The sequence below is a fragment of the Sceloporus undulatus genome, chromosome 6 (genome assembly GCF_019175285.1).
Source record: "Sceloporus undulatus isolate JIND9_A2432 ecotype Alabama chromosome 6, SceUnd_v1.1, whole genome shotgun sequence".
NCBI lineage: Eukaryota > Metazoa > Chordata > Lepidosauria > Squamata > Phrynosomatidae > Sceloporus > Sceloporus undulatus.
This window is the reverse complement of record NC_056527.1, coordinates 83613354-83629600: the sequence shown is the minus strand read 5'-3', so window position 1 is coordinate 83629600 and position 16247 is coordinate 83613354. Positions and strand designations below refer to the sequence as shown.

Here is a 16247-nt window from a genome sequence, read left to right as displayed (position 1 = left end):
CCCTTCCACTGCACTTCCCTTCCACTGCCCTTTTACTTCCCCTTCCACTGCACTTCCCTTCCACTGCCCTTTTACTTCCCCTTCCATTGCACTTCCCTTTACTTCCCCTTCCCTTCTACATCCCCTTCCCTTCCCCTTCCCCTTCCCCTTCCCACTACATCCCCTTCCACTGCACTTCCCTTCCCTTCCCTTCCTCCCTTCACCTTCTTGTCCCAGATCTGCAGAGGCTTGCTCCCGATGCTGTAGAGGACGGAGAGGAAGCCGCTCTGGAAGGTGTTCTTGAACATCCCTCCGAACCGGCTGCTCCCCGCCTTCCCTTCCTCTTCCTTCTCCTCCTTCTCCGCGGAAGGACACCCTCCAAAACGCGCTGCGCCCTACGTCAGCCGCGAGGCCTCCAAGCAGCAGCAGCGAAGCTGAGCGAAGCCACGCCCCCTTCCTCCGTCGCCATGGCAGGGACTACTTTTTCCAAGCCGGAACTCGTTCTAACCGTCTAGCTCTAGTGTTGTAGAGGCGAATGCGCGTTGCCACGGCAACGTGGGCGGGGGGACAGAGGGTGGAGCTTTGAAGCCTTTGTGCACAGAGCTATGAAACTGATAGAGGAACGTTCGGTCCGGGAAAGGCGGGAAGCGTTTGTCCCTCCCTTGTTGGGCGGGAAAGTAACTTCAAGGCGTTACTCCCAACGCGTTACTGGCATGAAATAATGCCTTAGAGACCTGTTTATATTAATAAAAAGAGAGGGGGCTTGGTTAGTTTAGATTATTTTTAACCTTCCTGTGTTTTAAATCTTGTATGTTTAAAAATGTTAACTTTTTACTTTTTTAATTACACTGTTTTAAGTTATTTAATTCAGTTATTTAATTAGGCTATTTTTTTTAAAATGTTGTTTTAATGTGTTTTTATGTTGTGAGACACCTTGGGTCCCTTTTTGGGGGAGAAAGGCGGGATTAAAATAAATAAATATTATTATGTGGCTGAAAAACCCACAAAAACTATAATAATTATTATAATTAATTAATTAATAATCCAATAGCCACACAGCCCCAAAAAACCTACAAAAATCTATGGATGCCGGCCATGAAAGCCTTCGACTTCACAATAATTAATTAATTAATAATAATAATGCAGGGAAAATCAAGAAATTCTTGTTGAACAGGATGTCTATACTATATTATTATTATTATTATTATTATTATTACATCAGAAATGCCGTTGTTGTTGTTGTTGTGTGCCTCCAAGTTGTGTCCGACTTGCAGCAATCCTAAGGCAAACCAATCCTTCCTATGCGTTCTCTGAAGATGGCAGCCACAGATGCTGGCGAAACGTCACACGGGAGGAATGTCTCTTCATTTCGAATGGAAAGAAAGTGGAGCCAGAACGCATTCATGTGAATTCGTTAGTTCAGCTAATTTACGTGAATTCAAATTGCGTTCGAACTGACTTCTCATTGCCTGAAAATAGCTTGCCATTGCCTGAAATTGTGTGTGATCACCTCTCACGAAATAACGTGAAACCCCATGATTGCGTTCGGACTGACTTCCCATTGCCCAAAATGGCGTGTGGTAGTCTATCACTCAATAACGTGAAACCCCATGATTGCATTTGGATTGCCATTGGATTATACTTCCAGTTTCCTTTGTCTGATGAACTCCATTGCCTTCCCTGAGATTGGGAAAGACTTAAAATAGCATAACATAAACCAAATCCATTAGCAATGAGGGCTGTGTGCAAGCAAGTTAGCAAAGGTAGAGAATGCACTCCCTGCTCTGTTCCCAATTTTCACATCTTTTCCCCAGCCTCGCGCTGCCAAGCTAATGCAAGAAGGATCAAATCTGATAAAAATTTAACTCTTTTCCTATCACTGGACAGCTGTTAGCTACCAGCCAGGATGCTCACAAACTCGTTTTGACCATAAGGCAGCTGCGCATTGCCTTCCAATATCATCTGTAGGACCGTGAGCTGCCAAACTGCTGCAAAACCATGCTGTTTTCAGAGACCATTTTGACTCAGATGCTCTTGAGTGCAATATCTGAACTGGCCATTTGAAAGGGCCAGATAGGAGTTTCTATATTTTCCACTGGCACAAAAGTAACAGTAATTTGTGAATTACCTATCTGTACCCCATGAAAATAAATGAAGTAATTCCTTCCTTTTAAAAAGTACTAAAATTTCAAGCTATGAAAACATGAGACAAATTATAACCGGAAGCAACAAATGGTACAGAAAAACTATTTATTGACAGCCTGAGTGGAAAAAGCAGGGCCTGTGTAAAAGCTCAGTAACTGGTGCAGTGGGAAAGAAAAGCACGCAGATAGGGTTTATTCACTGGATACCTCTTCTGCATAAGGTTTTCTGAGACAAATGGGAAATGTGGAAGAGTTCAAACATACCCTCGAAGACTCCTCATTTGTTTTAAAGACATTTCACACACTAGTGGGTGCTTCACTCCTCCCTAAACTCTACAACCTTTTCGAATGTAGTATGATTGGTGATAAAGTCTCAAGACTCCTTCAGGAAAGTTTGTAAAGCTGTATCAGTTTCCTTATTTTTTCTTCAGCTGGTCCATCTGCTTGGCAATTAATTTGAGCTGAAGTCAAACTGCCTTCATCAGAAGCACATGAAAATTCAACAGAATCACCAGAGCCAGAGTTCATTTTTTGCAGTTTCTCAAATAACTCCCTGCAGATTTCCCGCTCTTGCTCACTCAGAAGCTCTATATTCAGCCCAAAGCGTTTTGTGCCAGCAAAACTCTCCAAGATCTCCAAGACAGAGTCCTGGTCTTTGATGCAGATATTTTCTGAGAGCACTGCTAGGAATTCACCTAGAAGACCAAAAGCCAGGTCTGTCTGAAAAATGCGGCCCAGATTCTGGGGTCCAAGTTGGAGCAGAAGATGGTAACGTTGTTGGCTGCTTTTCATGCATCTGCGCCAGTCTCTGTAGAACTCTGCAGAGGTCCCTGGAAGCCGCTCCAACTCCTGAAGGAAAAGAACAAAGTCACAGATCCCAATCCACGTGGATCTTGCAGCACTCTCCCTTCTTACATATAATGGAATTTTTATGCTTAGATAGATTTGTACTCCATTTTGGAGACAGAGTCTAGTATCTTCAGTAGTGAAGGCAAGGAGTTGTCAGCAGGCAAGCCATGGATGCGTGTATGTGTGTGAGAGAAAGATACTTCTCCTCATGGAGCACATAATCTCAGCAACAGTCCCTTATGAAAACTGGTGAGTCCTACCTTTCCACAGGAACATAAATTCCATAGTTGATTTTTTTCTTTTTCAAGCCTGAATGCTTAATCCAGGAGAAGAGAGAGTGTATATGGAGGAATCATATACGTCCTGTCTCTATATTGATACAGAATCTGTCAAAACCAAATATCTTTATGAACTTTTTAGAAATACTGTATTTGGCCAAACAGGAACCTGGCTTGGAAGAGAGGAAAGATATTAAAAATCCTTTTAAAAGGGTACTTTCACCTGAGGCAGTTCTACATCGCTCTCTTGTTTGCAGTTTGATTTAAGTGCACAGGAATTCCATAACAAGCTTCTTTTACTCCCCATCTTGTCTGTTTTCTCTAAAGGCTTCAAGTGTGATGCTCTAACAATATCCCTAGAGACAACAAAAAAGTGAGCATTATTGAAAGTTCAACAGCAGTTTGACTACATACAAAACATCAATTTCTTTGAATTCTTTCTTCTATGTAATTACTAAAGGAACAGCAAAGTTATCTAGTATTGTATTCATCCCATTCAAGTGCTAAGTCCTTGTGTAGCTTATCCAAAGGACAATGAAGCTATAGTTATCTGAAACTAGATGGCTACAGACAACCACCTTTGCAGCCTGTTGCTTATTATGATGCATGTTGTAATGTGTATAAAGTAGGCCATGTGATAAAGTGAATAGCTTTCTCACCATTTCAGTTGGTAGCTTGGGCATGGCAAAATTCTCTTACTCCAACTGCCTGTAGATGCCTCTAGGAAATCACTACCTCATTTATTCCTTTTTTTTCAATTATGCCTTTTTAAACACAATATAGTTTGCCTCCTTTCTCTAAGATATCAAAACGTTAAATCACGAGTAGCAAAAGCATAGTTCTATCGCTAGTGTGCCTAAGAGTAATGGACGTGCATGAACGTTTTCTGCTCTGTTTACTGTATAATTGCCATTTAACTTGCTACACAGAATGAAGTTGTTTATGAACAGCTTATAACACTATTGGACAAACATTACTGCCGGACAAAGGTACTATAAAATTAATATAGCAGAGATTCAGTAGATTATGCAACTTCATTCATTCTTCTTCACTGGTTAGCCTGGCTAGTGCTGATAGGAACTGCAGCTCAATATCTGGCACACATTCCCCATCCCTATCAAACAGTGGCCACAATCCTGTATGGTCCAGTATAGTGTAATAATTACACATATGGAACTATGCTATGTTACAACTGGCCAGTCATCAACTCACGGATCTTCTGCAATCACTGCAGCCTTCTTGTAGCCATTTAATGCCTGGTGAGAATGGAGGATTGGAGAATCATAGAGTTGGAAGAGACCACCACAAGAGCCATCCAGTCCAACCCCCTGCCATGCAGGAAATCACAATCAAAGCATCCTTGACAGATGGCCATCCAGCCTCCAAAGAAGCCTCCACTACACTCGGAGGGAGTGTGTTTCACTGTTGAACAGCCCTTACTGTCAGGAAGTCCCTCCTAAAGCTGAGGTGGAATCTCTTTTCCTACAGCTTGCATCCATTGTTCCGGTCCTGTACTCTGGAACAGCAGAAAAGAAGCTTACTCTCTCCTCAATATGACATCCCTTCAAGTATTTAAACAGGGCTATCATATCACTTCTTAGCCTTCTTTTCTCCAGGCTAAACATCCCCAGCTCCCTAAGTCATTCCTCATAGGGCATTGTTCCACATAGGACAATTCAAAATCCTTTTTGAATTGTGGTGCCCAGAAGTGGACACAGTATTCCAGGTGGGGCCTGACCAAAGCAGAATAGGGTGGCACTGTTACTTCTCTTGATCTAGACACTATACATTTATTGATGCAGCCTAAAATTGCATTGGCCTTTTTAGCTGCCGCATCACACTGTTGACTCATGTTCAGTTTGTGAAGCATCTGGCTATGTCCTCATAGCCGGACATGAAATGATTACATCCTTCACTGCAGTCCACTGAAGTCTCTGTGGATGATGCTTTAGGTCTCCCTTCTACTCTCACTAGGCACAGAATAGCTGGTGTGTGTGTGCTGTGATAACTATAGGGTGGGTCTGGTAGGGCTTTGGTCAGTGGCAACCTCTGCTTTAACTAAAAAGAGACATATGCAGGCATAAGGTTGACTTATACTTGCCTATGCCACTAACAAGATTCAAGCTAGCATATGAGAAACAGATTTCAAACCATTCACAGTGAGGAACGGGGAGAGAAAGGCTAGCCAGGTCAGTTATCCTTGGGCGAGTTTGTTTTCATTTGGGAACTGGTAGCAGGTATACCATGCAGATCAGTTGCTAAACAGAACCAGTTTCTCAAACAGCTGCATATATAATGAGGTAAATTCTCAAGAGGCTGCTTCCAAGGATAAATTGGTTTTATCTACAGTATTCCCTCTTTCTCATCAACAAAGAATACAATGTGAATCAAGAAACCTGAATTCTTCATAGGAGGCCACTTTCTGGCGCACTGCTCGGAATTTGGCATCGTTTTCTCTCTTGTACTTCTCATCGCGGGCAATGGCTTGTTCCATCTCTTTCTCCAAAGCGCGGAAATCGACCATGCCCTCCATTCTGAGAACCTAGGAGCAGCACAGAGGACTAATATATCATTTGATTAAAACAACTACTCTTATGCCAAAGAATGGGGATGAACAATCAACGTTAACTGAAGGACACAAAAACTTAAAAATTAATTGAAGGTGGGACACACATCCAAATAAACCATAGGCAGACGTATGCACATGAAGAAATCAAGTTGCCATCTGAGCACGTTATGCATTTCCCACTTTCCAAAGCAACTGGTCACTCCAAGTAATAGGTTGGAGGTGCACTACAAGTGCTGTTTTTAGGCACAGAAGATTTACAGTCTCTTTAGAATAGAATCATAGAATCGTAGAGTTGGAAGAGACCACTAGGGCCATCCAGTCCAATCCCATTCTGCCATGCAGGAAATCTCAATCAAAGCATCCCCAACAGATGTCCATCCAGCCTCTGTTTAAAGACCTCCAAGGAGGGAGACTCCACTACACTCCGAAGGAGTGTGTTCCACAGTCGAACAGCTCTTACTGTCAGGAAGTTCCTCCTAATGCTGAGGTGGAATCTCTTTTCCTGGAGCTTGCATCCATTGCTCCAGGTCCTAGTCTCTGGAGCAGCAGAAAATAATCTTGCTCCTTCCTCAATATGACATCCCTTCAAGTATTTAACCAGGGCTATCATATCACCTCTTAACCTTCTCTTCTCCAGGCTAAACATCCCAAACTCTTACAGATATAGTACAAGCTACCCCTATTAGGGGCCAAACTGACAATCCATATTGTCCAGCCCAGACCTTAGCAGGAGTCTCTTGCATCCTGAGGAGTGGTGTGCTTCATGTTCAGTCATCTTCTCACAGTTCCTAACTCCCTGTGCTTCTTGCCAGTTCAAATAGCAAAAAACAAACAAACAAACCCTGGCTGCCTACCAATTCTAACTTTCTGTGAGAAGGCATCACCGACCTCACCAAATTCAGATGGCTGTGTAGCAAACGTGGCAAACATATCAAGTTTCAGTCCCTATTGACGATAATAAAGGCAGCTCGAACTCGAAGGCTGCATCCACATTAGAAAAATAACCCGGTTTGGCATCGCTTTAACTCTTTGTCTGGCTCTTTGCTGTGGAATTCTGGGGGTTGGAGTTTGTTGTGGGGCTCAGAGCGGAGCGCTCCGCTCTGGGCCCCACAACAAACTCCAACTCCCAGAATTCCATAGCAAAGAGCCAGAAAGTGTTAAAAGCGGCGCCAAACCGGGTTATTTCTCCAGTCCGAATGCAGCCATAATAGTAAAGCTTTTGGCCGCTCTTTGTCCAGTACCTGTTTTGCTTTAAGGGCCTCTAGATATATTTCCATCCAGAATTGATCATTTGAAATGAAAACGTTTCCCAAGGAAGGAAACCAGGGGGCAAAAAACACCCAGATGAATGGGACTTTTCATTCGAGTCTATACAGTTGTTTCTCCTGGGTAGGCCTCGGGTTTCCATAGCAACCAGCTTTCGTTTTGGTAGCCATGGCAACCAGAATTCCACCCGGAAGTGACCTTGGCTGGGCCTTCGATCCACAGAGCTAAGCCCACCGGACGTTTCTATTTACAGTATTTCTATTTACATTATTTCTATATTTATTTTATATTATTTATATTTATATTATATTTGTTTACATTTTATTTTATATTTATTTTATTATTTACATTTATATTATTTTATTATTTATATTATTTATACTATCTTCGTGGTTGTTACAGCTGTCGGAGCCGCCGCCTTTAGACCTCTTTCCGGGCCCTTAAAAAGAATAGGGACTAGGCATGTGACTAATTATAATCCGGCACTAGAGTAGACAGCTACATCCGGGTAAAACGCTGGGGGCCTTTGACGCTCGTGTCGCAGCGTCGCGCGACGGGAAGTGGAACGTCGCGAGGAACGCGGGCTGGGCTTCATTCAGTGTCAGTGTGGCTCTGCAGGAAGGAGGTGCCATTGAATGCACGCTTTGACTGCGGAGGAGTCTCTCTCTCTTCGTAAGGACTACTAGTAAGTTGAAGTAGAGGCTGCATCCACACAGCAGAAATAACCCTGTTTAGCACCACTTTAACTCTTTTCGGGCAGCTTCAGTTGGATCATTTTGTCCTGCAAGGGCCGTTCAGGCTTGATCTGTTCTGGGACCCATTTGTTTGCCTTTTGGGCCGTCCACAGTATCCTCAGTACTCTTCTCAAATAAGTTGGTTCACTTTCTATTGACTGACTTCACTCTCTGTACATGGCGATGGGGAATACAATGGCTTGGACGATTCTGACTTTAGTGTCCAGTTGTGTATCTTTACTCCTTAGGATCTTTCCTAGTTCTTTCCTAGCTGCCCTTCCTATTCCTAGAATTCAAAGCTATAGCCATGTTAGTCTGCAGAATCAGTACAAGATCTTGCAGCACCTTTGAGACTCAATGAAAGAAAGAAATTGACAGTGTGAGCTTTCCTATACTCCAGTCTAATTCATTAGATGCATTTGGACTTCCCATTCCTAGTCTTCTTCTTATTTCTTGGCTGCAGTCTCCGTACACAAACTCTTTAGCTATTTTGATTTCCTCGTTGTCTAGGTTGAATTTACGTAGATCGATAGTCACTAATTTTGTTTTCTTTATATTCAGCATTAAGACATCCTTTGCACTTTCTTCCATGATCTTTCTTAGTCATTGTTCCAATCCCATGATGTCGTCCACGTATCTTAGATGGTTGATGTTCCTTCCTCCTATCTTCACTCCTCCCTCTAAGTTTAAATCTGCTCTTCATATTATATTTTTGCATACAAGCTTTTAAGTTTTATTCCTTGTATTTATACCATCCTCTTCAGAAATGCTGTCAGAACAGCTTACAAATGGGTAATTAGACATTTTCCTGCCCTCAGGCTTACAGTCTAAAGGAAAGGGGATAGCCATGGAGGAGGTGATTAAGTCCAGCAGAAACAGCCTCTTAGTCTCTCCCTCTGAGGCCAAGTTGAACAAGTAGGGTGATAGAGTTCAGCTTTGCCTGACCCCTTTGCCTATTGAGAACCAATCTGTTTCTCCATATTCTGTGCTAACAGTGGTCTCTTGTCCTAAGTACGTTTTTCTCATAAAGACTAGCAAATGTAGGGGCACAACTATGGCTTTAAGAGCATTCTGTAGCTTTTTGTGATCTATGCAGCCAAATGCTTTGCTATAGTCTATAAAGCCATGCTGACTTTATTTTATAATTCCTTCTTGCCGTCGTATGTTTGCTGTCTGGTCCCTAGTGCCTCTGTCTTTTCTGAATCCTGTTTGCACCTCTGGGACTTCTCTCTCCATATATGATTGGACAGAGAAGGCTAAATATCTCACAAAGCTAATTTCATAGCATTGAGCTGTGTCAAACTGAATTAATTCTGCAGTGCAGATGTAACCAAAGAGGTGAAAGCAGAGGAAGAATATAGGGAAAGACTGCAAGCCTTTCACCTGTATAGTTAGAGGTGAGACAAGGTAACTGTTTCTGAGCCCCATTGATTGTAATGGGAGAGAACTTGTTAACATCTCAGTTAAAATGATGGTGGCTCAACAGGACAATTGCATACATGTCTGTTTGGAAGTAAGGTTCAGTTAATTAAAAATAACTCTTAGGCCTTAGCAGTAGGTTATAAAAGGAGAGTTTAAATTAATGGAGCAGAATCAGAAAAGGCTTGGTTGGTCATGTTGACTCATACAATTGACACAATTATTTGGAAACTGATAAACAGTCTTTTCAATAGAGTTATCCAGAACTGTAGTGGGGAGGGAATGGGCATTCCTTTTAGCAATATTGGCCCCATACATACAGGCCAAAATAAAGCTGCTTCGGGTCACCTTGGAGATATGCTATTTAAATGATGCATACGTAGTAAGAGTCTGGATGCTGCGCCAAAGCTGTGCTCTAGTCCTTAGGACTGGATCGTGGCTTTGGCATGGTTTCTGGACTCTTAATGCGTGTGCATAATTTAAATAGCATAGCTCCAAAGTGATTTGAAGTAGTTTTATTTTGGCCTGTCTGTATGGGGCCATTGATTATTTTATTGTAGCTGTCTTAAAAGTTCAGTAAAACAAGTTATTTAAATGAGCTTTGAGTTTGGCAGATCTTATTTCCTTCTACAAGTGTTAAAAGTAGACTGTTGCACCCATCCCATGTGAAACCTGAGGGCTGGGGAAACTTGGGCTATCTGTGCTTAAAAAAAACCTAGAGAACAGGGTGATGATGGGAAGCAAAGGATGGGAAGGTGAGGAGATGGAGAAGAGCATAAAGGCACAATGACCAAAAAGGAGAGAGAGTATTGGAATAGAGTGGCACTAATGTAGATCAAACCAAGTAAAAACGCATGTTTGGGGAGTTGGCTGTTTGGATGAAATTGTCTGATTTTGGAAATGCCAGTAGACGAAAGATAACCGTGAAGAATGTGCATGAAAATAAACAAAAAGGCTGGGAGATGAGTGGACTGTGGATTGATGGAAGAGAACCTAGAGAGAGACACAAATAAATGAGGAGGAGGGATTAGGGAAGGGGGCTACTATGATGAGCAAATATAGACATTGCTGTTTATAATGAAACTAAACTCTAAAAATTCCATCTCCCTGCCTTCTTTGTTTACTTTTATAAGCAACAACCTAAAATACAGTAATAAAATTCTCAGAGGAAAATGCAAGCAACAAATTACAAGCAAAATTAGCAGTAAAAAAAATGTAACATTTTCAAGATACATACTGGTCCTCTAGAATTTCATTATGTGCCTCTGTTTCATCCAAAGGTCCAGTAACATGGATACAGACCTGTATGACGAGTTTGGAAATTATATTGGCCCAGAACTTGATTCTGATGATGACGATGATGAGATGGGTCGGGATTCAAAAGATCTTGATGAGGTATGGTGATAATGATTCTACTGTAGATGTCAGTCATGCTAAAAACCATTCAGCAATTTATAATTTTACAGAAAGCTATGTTCTCATTAAATACCGTATTTTAGTCTTTTTCATTAAATATTTATAGTACTTTTTTCTAGGCTGGGTTAATTTTAACACCAAAAAGAGTAGTCAAGTTATGCTTTTGTTGTAAGCTCTACACAATCTCCTATAGCACCCTACTATCTAATGCATACATTTTGGTATGAGCTTTCTCAGGCTTGATTCTAGAATTATCAAATAGTGTGTGTGTGTGTGTGTAAATTATCCCTAAGTTATGCAGTTGGGACCATGGCAAGTGAAAGTTAACAGAAACCAGATAAGGACCCTTCACTCTCTTTTCAGCTTGACGATGATGATGATGACGATGACATGGGGGACCATGACGATGACCATCCTGGGATGGATGTTGTGTTGCATGAAGATAAAAAGTACTACCCAACTGCTGAAGAGGTCTATGGTCCAGAGGTAGAGACCATAGTACAGGAAGAAGATACACAGCCTCTCACTGGTGAGAAATCTGTGGACAGTAAGGTGTATCCTACCTATAGCATATAGCTAGACTGAAAGCCTGAGAAAGCATTTTAAGTTTCTATTTGTAATGTCATTTAATTAGGCATTAATTTGTTTCATGGACGGAGAATTATATACATCTGGCCATTTTTTCAGTGTGTTTACCTAATTATATTTCTCTACATAAGATATGCATCTTCAATACAATGCCCTCTACTTGTTTTAAACCAAAGCTTCCATTATTCCTTGAGAATTGGTTGTGCTGCCTGGAGTTGATAAGATTGTTAACCTAAAATATATGGAGAGCACCCCAGTAAAAAGCCTACATATGTAAATTGTAGCATCTTCAAGTTGCCTGTTGACTTATGATGATCCCATGAATTTCATAGGGTGTTATTAGGCAAGGTATACTCAGGGATAGTTTAGTTGTTTCCTCTGAAATATGGGCTGTAACGCCTGATGTTCATTGGCTCCCATGCAAGTACTAAATAGAGCTGACCTTGTTTAACTTTCAAAATCAGGCAGGATCTGGTGCCTTCAGGGTATTTAGGCCTCATATTAGGAAACCCTGTGGTATGTTCATCTTAGGATCACCATAAATTGGAAATTAGGACCTCTCAAATTCTTACCCAAGCAATAGTTTCATTTATTTTCATACCTACTTTGAAGTGCTACTGTTCAGATACATTTTTAATCTTACAGTCAGAACTAGATCAAAGGCCATTGGTTCCATCTAACTGAGAATTGTTTATATTCTGTAGATGGTAGTAGCTCTTCAACATCTTTCACAGCCCTTCTCCCTGAGATTCAATCAAAGGATGAACAAGGGACCTCTAGCATGTAAAACCTGTGCTGCTCATTCTCCCCATTATTAATTACAGTGTAGTATTGAAGATTCTGTGCTTTTCCTTTTAAAGAACTGTCAATCTTTATGTTTTTTTCTCCCAGAGCCTATTATTAAACCAGTGAAGACCAAGAAATTCTCCCTTATGGAGCAAACATTGCCAGTCACAGTATATGAGATGGAGTAAGTACAGTATGCAGCATATATATTCTGTTTTCATACTCTTTTTCTCCAAAGTTACAGGCTTATGTTGTTAGGGAGTCAATTATTACATTTATTCATCTAAACTCCTACCTGTTATATTTTTAAAGCTCCAAGCAGGACTATACTTACTATATTTTTCCATTTAATATTGAAATATGTGTTTATGTGTAACAAATATATATTTCTTTTAAAACTGTAACCATCTTTCTTTTAATTTTTCCTTCACCCATTTTTTCCACCACCCTCTAACATACACAAACCAATCCCTTCCAGCTTGTCTTAGTGCTTACAAAACCAGGGTCAACACCATGATATTCTATATTTTGGTTTTGCCACACTATTTGATAGCAGTAGCTGGTCATGTAGGAGAGGAACAGGGAAATACAAAGTATTGTGAAGTCACTTTATGAGGCGAGATCCATTAGTCATTATGGATGGATGCATAATTGTCATCTTCTGGTAGCAGATTAGAGTTTGTAACTTGGCTTGTGACTCTTACAGTGGCACTGACCTCTCCACAGTTGAATATAAGTACAGCATAAAAGCATTAGGCTCTCATAGTTTTAATAGACATTCTTTCTCTCTGTTTGTTTTGTTTCATAGAGAGACAGTTGAGGGAAGTGACTTAATGAAAACAGTTAATACTTTCTGCAGTTAGTATTGTCTTGTGCAAGCCTGGAGGCAATACTGATGCCTTAACCAGAGCAGCTGCTACCCAGCTCATCTTGCTAGAGGCCAGAAACAAATTAAAGGTATTGAAGGTTCCCATATCCCTTAGGTCACACAAGGCAATCAGTCATTTCTACTCCTTTTACATTAAACCTCTTCAGTTTCACAGAAGTCACCATTATCATCATCATCATTATTATGCTTTATTAATATAGCACTGATGCAGATCAGATCCAGGCAAATCATTCTTTATCAGTCTGGTTTTTTTTAAACTATTTGTGTATTTAACTGCTTAATTTCAGAGATGCAGAGATGTTCTCTATATCAGTGATGATTTTACATATCAGATAATGAGAACATGTCTGCATTCCTTTGCAGTATGCATCACTAAAAGCTCTCCCACCCACTTCCCTGGTGGGTTTCCTTCTTTCAGCTTCCTAGCAGACCTGATGGATAATTCTGAATTGATCCGGAATGTTACACTTTGTGGACACCTACACCATGGAAAGGTTAGCATAAATTCCTACCTTGACTGGAGGATAGAGGAGCCGATCTGTTGAATTAGATGTAGTTTGCTCCATTTTTCCTGGAAGTTGTTTTGTTTTGTTTCAGGAAAACTAGTTGGGTACAAGATATCTTTAGCCATTCCCACATTTATTGTGGTACTGGATCAGAAAGAGATTTGTTCTACTCAACACTCTCTCAATTCAGCTAGGGTACTGGGTGAAACCTAGTAGGCCCCTTCCTATTGCTTTGTTTGGTCTCTCTCAACAACAGGTGAGGTAGCAAACCTGTTTCTGAGTTGTACCACATGAAACTGCTGTTTGGAGACTCATGTATAACTGAATGCTCCTCTTCCTAAAATCTCACTTTTTTGTACAGAAAATGAGAACATCAGTGGGGATAAACTGGAAATCTTTTCCTCTTCTTATCTTCTCTGTGTGTAGGCATGTAAACATTTTTTAAACTTAATTTTACTTATGTGAAGGATTATTTGGCTAATTGAGTCTACATGTACAGCCTAACATGCTGCAGCCCAGATACAGGTTTGTCACTTTGTTCTTTGTGAGAACTAGGACTTAGGTTGCACCTTTTTGTCTTAAATATTTTAACTCTTTTGAGAGCTATTACTAAAATTAAGGGTTATATAAGTGAAAGAAATAAAAGATGAGGTTCTTGCTGGGTATATTTTCAAGTTTCTTGCATTTCTGTTTCTTCTTTTTTTATTTTCACCAGCCTTAATCTACTGACTAGCACAAAATTCCACTTGGTGCTAGCAGAATTGTGGTTAGGGCTCAAAATAAATGGGCCAAATAAGGTGTCTTCTGGCCCCTTTAGGGGCGTGATGGTCACATGCCACATGCCACTCTGAGACCGTGCTAAGGGGGGGAAAGCCAGACCTTTAAGGAGGAGAAATAATTTGGTCCTGCTGGCAGCCTGTTTGGGACTGTGGTGGCAGCCCATTTCAGGAGCAGACCATATGGCCACCATGGTCTTGGCTTTATCACAGCCGGAGGCCACTTCTTCCAAGACACATGCTTTAGTCCTAAATTGCAGAGTCCACGCATTGATTGCAGCACTGAAATTATGGGTTTCTTTGGTCTAAATTAGATCTTGAAGAAAAGAGCCAAAGTGGCAACATCCTTGTGCCTCTTGGGCTGGTAATATTCAGCTAATTGGTATATTGTGTCATTTATTCCATTTTGCTTTGCTTGTGACTTTTCAGACTTGTTTTGTGGATTGCCTGATTGAACAGACTCATCCAGAGATAAGGAAGCGGTATGACCAGGATGTAAGTTATCTGAATTCTGTTCCTTGGGAAGTGGGTTTATGATGATGTTGTCCAAACCCATTGATATCAACAGTCTGTTACCCAGTTAAATAAATTAATCTTGGAGTCTAATAAATTGATCAGTGCATAAATTTGTATGTGTGTGAAAACAACCAATGAGCAATGTGTTTCTTTTGTTTCTAGTTTGTTTTGTTGCAATATCCCTAGAAGCATCCCTTTTCATGTGAAGAGAAAGACAAATGCCTCTTACAAGATGCAGCTTTCCATACATAAGTGTTTTAAAGTAAAGGTTGAATATCCCTAATCTGAAATGCTTGGGACCAGAAATGTTTTGGAGATCAGACTATTTATTTATTTGTATATTGGAATGCCTGTATTTGCATATAAGTACATAATGAGATATCTTGGAGATGGGAGCCAAGTCTAAACACAAAATTAATTCATGTATATACCCCTTATGCACATAACCTGAAAGTAATTTTATTTTTAATAATTTTATGCATGAAACAAAGTTATTGTACATTGAACTATCAACAAAGCAAAGGCATTAATATCTCAGCCAGCCATGAAAAGAGTTTTAGTTTTTGGAATATTTCAGAATTTGGAATTCCAGGTAAGGGAGACTCAACCTGTACTATTGAAACTAATATTTTAAAAATATGTCTGCTGCTTTAAGGAATTTACCTTAGTCAGTTTTTAAATTGATTAATCATTGCAACTAAATATACATAAAATGTATAAAAATTTAAATGTATACGTAAAATGTATAAAAATATGCACTGTTACTTCATTTGTGTAGCAGCTGTGAAGAAAGTAAGGCAAAGGTGTCATTGTTGCCATCTTGAAAAGAAGACTGCTTGATGTAATTGGGGGGAGGGGGTCATAATTGAAGGCAAGGTACTCTGGGAAGACTGGGCTGGACAATTGCAGGTGCTTTTCTAGGCCAGACTTTTCATGGTACAGTGCCTCCAGGAGTCACCACATCCAGTCTGACCCACCAGAAGTAAGGAGGTTACTGTATTACTTCTATTGTGGTTGCTGTGCCTGCAGCCATTTTGCTCCTGTTATCACCCCATTGCCTGTGCCAGCATAGTTACATTGGGGTAGTTACCCAACAGGAGCCTCTTATTTGTGTTTATGTACACACATGGGACATGACATTTAGAACAGGCAAGGGAGGCATTTCCTGCTGTCTGATCACAGATTGCCTCCTGGCTAAGGCCTTGTTCTTTTCAAGAGGATAAATCAGTCTCTGGTGGTAATTTTGAAGAATCACATGATTCAGATGATCTTCCATATGGCCTTTCTCCATTTAAAACTAGCTTGTACGGGAAAGGGCTAGGCTACAGTTCTTTTATTTTACCTGTTTTCTACGTGGGGTTTTTCCCTCCTATAGAGGATTATTCAGCCTTGTGAGCCTTCACTATAATTTGCAGCAGTGCAGCCAAGAGGTTGTTTAGTGTGACAGAGAGAATTGAGCCGGTTTCTGTCTCAGTGCAGCATGAAAAGTCCTTTTTAATAGAGATGCCATTAATCCATTGGATTAGCAAGCA

The 16247-nt window shown here is 40.6% G+C and overlaps 3 protein-coding genes across 6 annotated transcripts in view; 1 reads left to right on the top strand and 2 right to left on the bottom strand.

Annotated features, from left to right (window-relative positions):
• The window catches only part of LOC121935509 (cilia- and flagella-associated protein 20), a 6876-nt gene extending 6497 nt beyond the window's left edge, over window positions 1-379 (bottom strand). Inside the window, exon 1 of the mRNA XM_042477105.1 lies at window positions 204-379. Coding sequence (XP_042333039.1) covers window positions 204-287 — 84 coding nt within the window. The 5' untranslated portion in view covers window positions 288-379. The remainder of the gene's footprint in view (window positions 1-203) is intronic.
• Window positions 380-2210: 1831 nt separating this feature from the next.
• Window positions 2211-7309, bottom strand: CCDC103 (coiled-coil domain containing 103). Of its 4 annotated transcripts, none has more exons than XM_042475183.1 (4): window positions 7061-7309; window positions 5647-5792; window positions 3474-3606; window positions 2211-2972 (listed from the first exon to the last, which is right to left on the bottom strand). In XM_042475183.1, the coding sequence occupies exons 1-4, from the start codon at window positions 7094-7096 to the stop codon at window positions 2508-2510; spliced, it is 780 nt and encodes a 259-aa protein (XP_042331117.1). In that variant the 5' UTR covers window positions 7097-7309; the 3' UTR covers window positions 2211-2507. The 4 variants fall into 4 exon arrangements, with proteins under 4 accessions (XP_042331117.1, XP_042331115.1, XP_042331118.1 ...); XM_042475181.1 differs by lacking the exon at window positions 7061-7309 and adding an exon at window positions 6708-6852; XM_042475184.1 differs by lacking the exon at window positions 7061-7309 and adding an exon at window positions 6674-6772.
• Window positions 7310-7615: 306 nt separating this feature from the next.
• The window catches only part of EFTUD2 (elongation factor Tu GTP binding domain containing 2), a 32789-nt gene continuing 24157 nt past the window's right edge, over window positions 7616-16247 (top strand). Inside the window, exons 1-6 of the mRNA XM_042475180.1 lie at window positions 7616-7770; window positions 10519-10633; window positions 11018-11183; window positions 12134-12212; window positions 13336-13411; window positions 14629-14694. Coding sequence (XP_042331114.1) covers window positions 10529-10633; window positions 11018-11183; window positions 12134-12212; window positions 13336-13411; window positions 14629-14694 — 492 coding nt within the window. The 5' untranslated portion in view covers window positions 7616-7770; window positions 10519-10528. The remainder of the gene's footprint in view (window positions 7771-10518; window positions 10634-11017; window positions 11184-12133; window positions 12213-13335; window positions 13412-14628; window positions 14695-16247) is intronic.

Excerpts from the sequence above, each read along its gene's own strand:
- CCDC103 (XM_042475181.1), bottom strand. The coding sequence starts at position 6,749 with ATGTTTGCCACGTTTGCTACACAGCCATCTGAATTTGGTGAG. Across the intron at positions 3,607-5,646 it reads GCCTCCTATGAAGAATTCAG|GGATATTGTTAGAGCATCAC; the intron begins GTTTCTTGATTC and ends TGTTGTCTCTAG. Across the intron at positions 2,973-3,473 it reads GCGATGTAGAACTGCCTCAG|GAGTTGGAGCGGCTTCCAGG; the intron begins GTGAAAGTACCC and ends CTTTTCCTTCAG.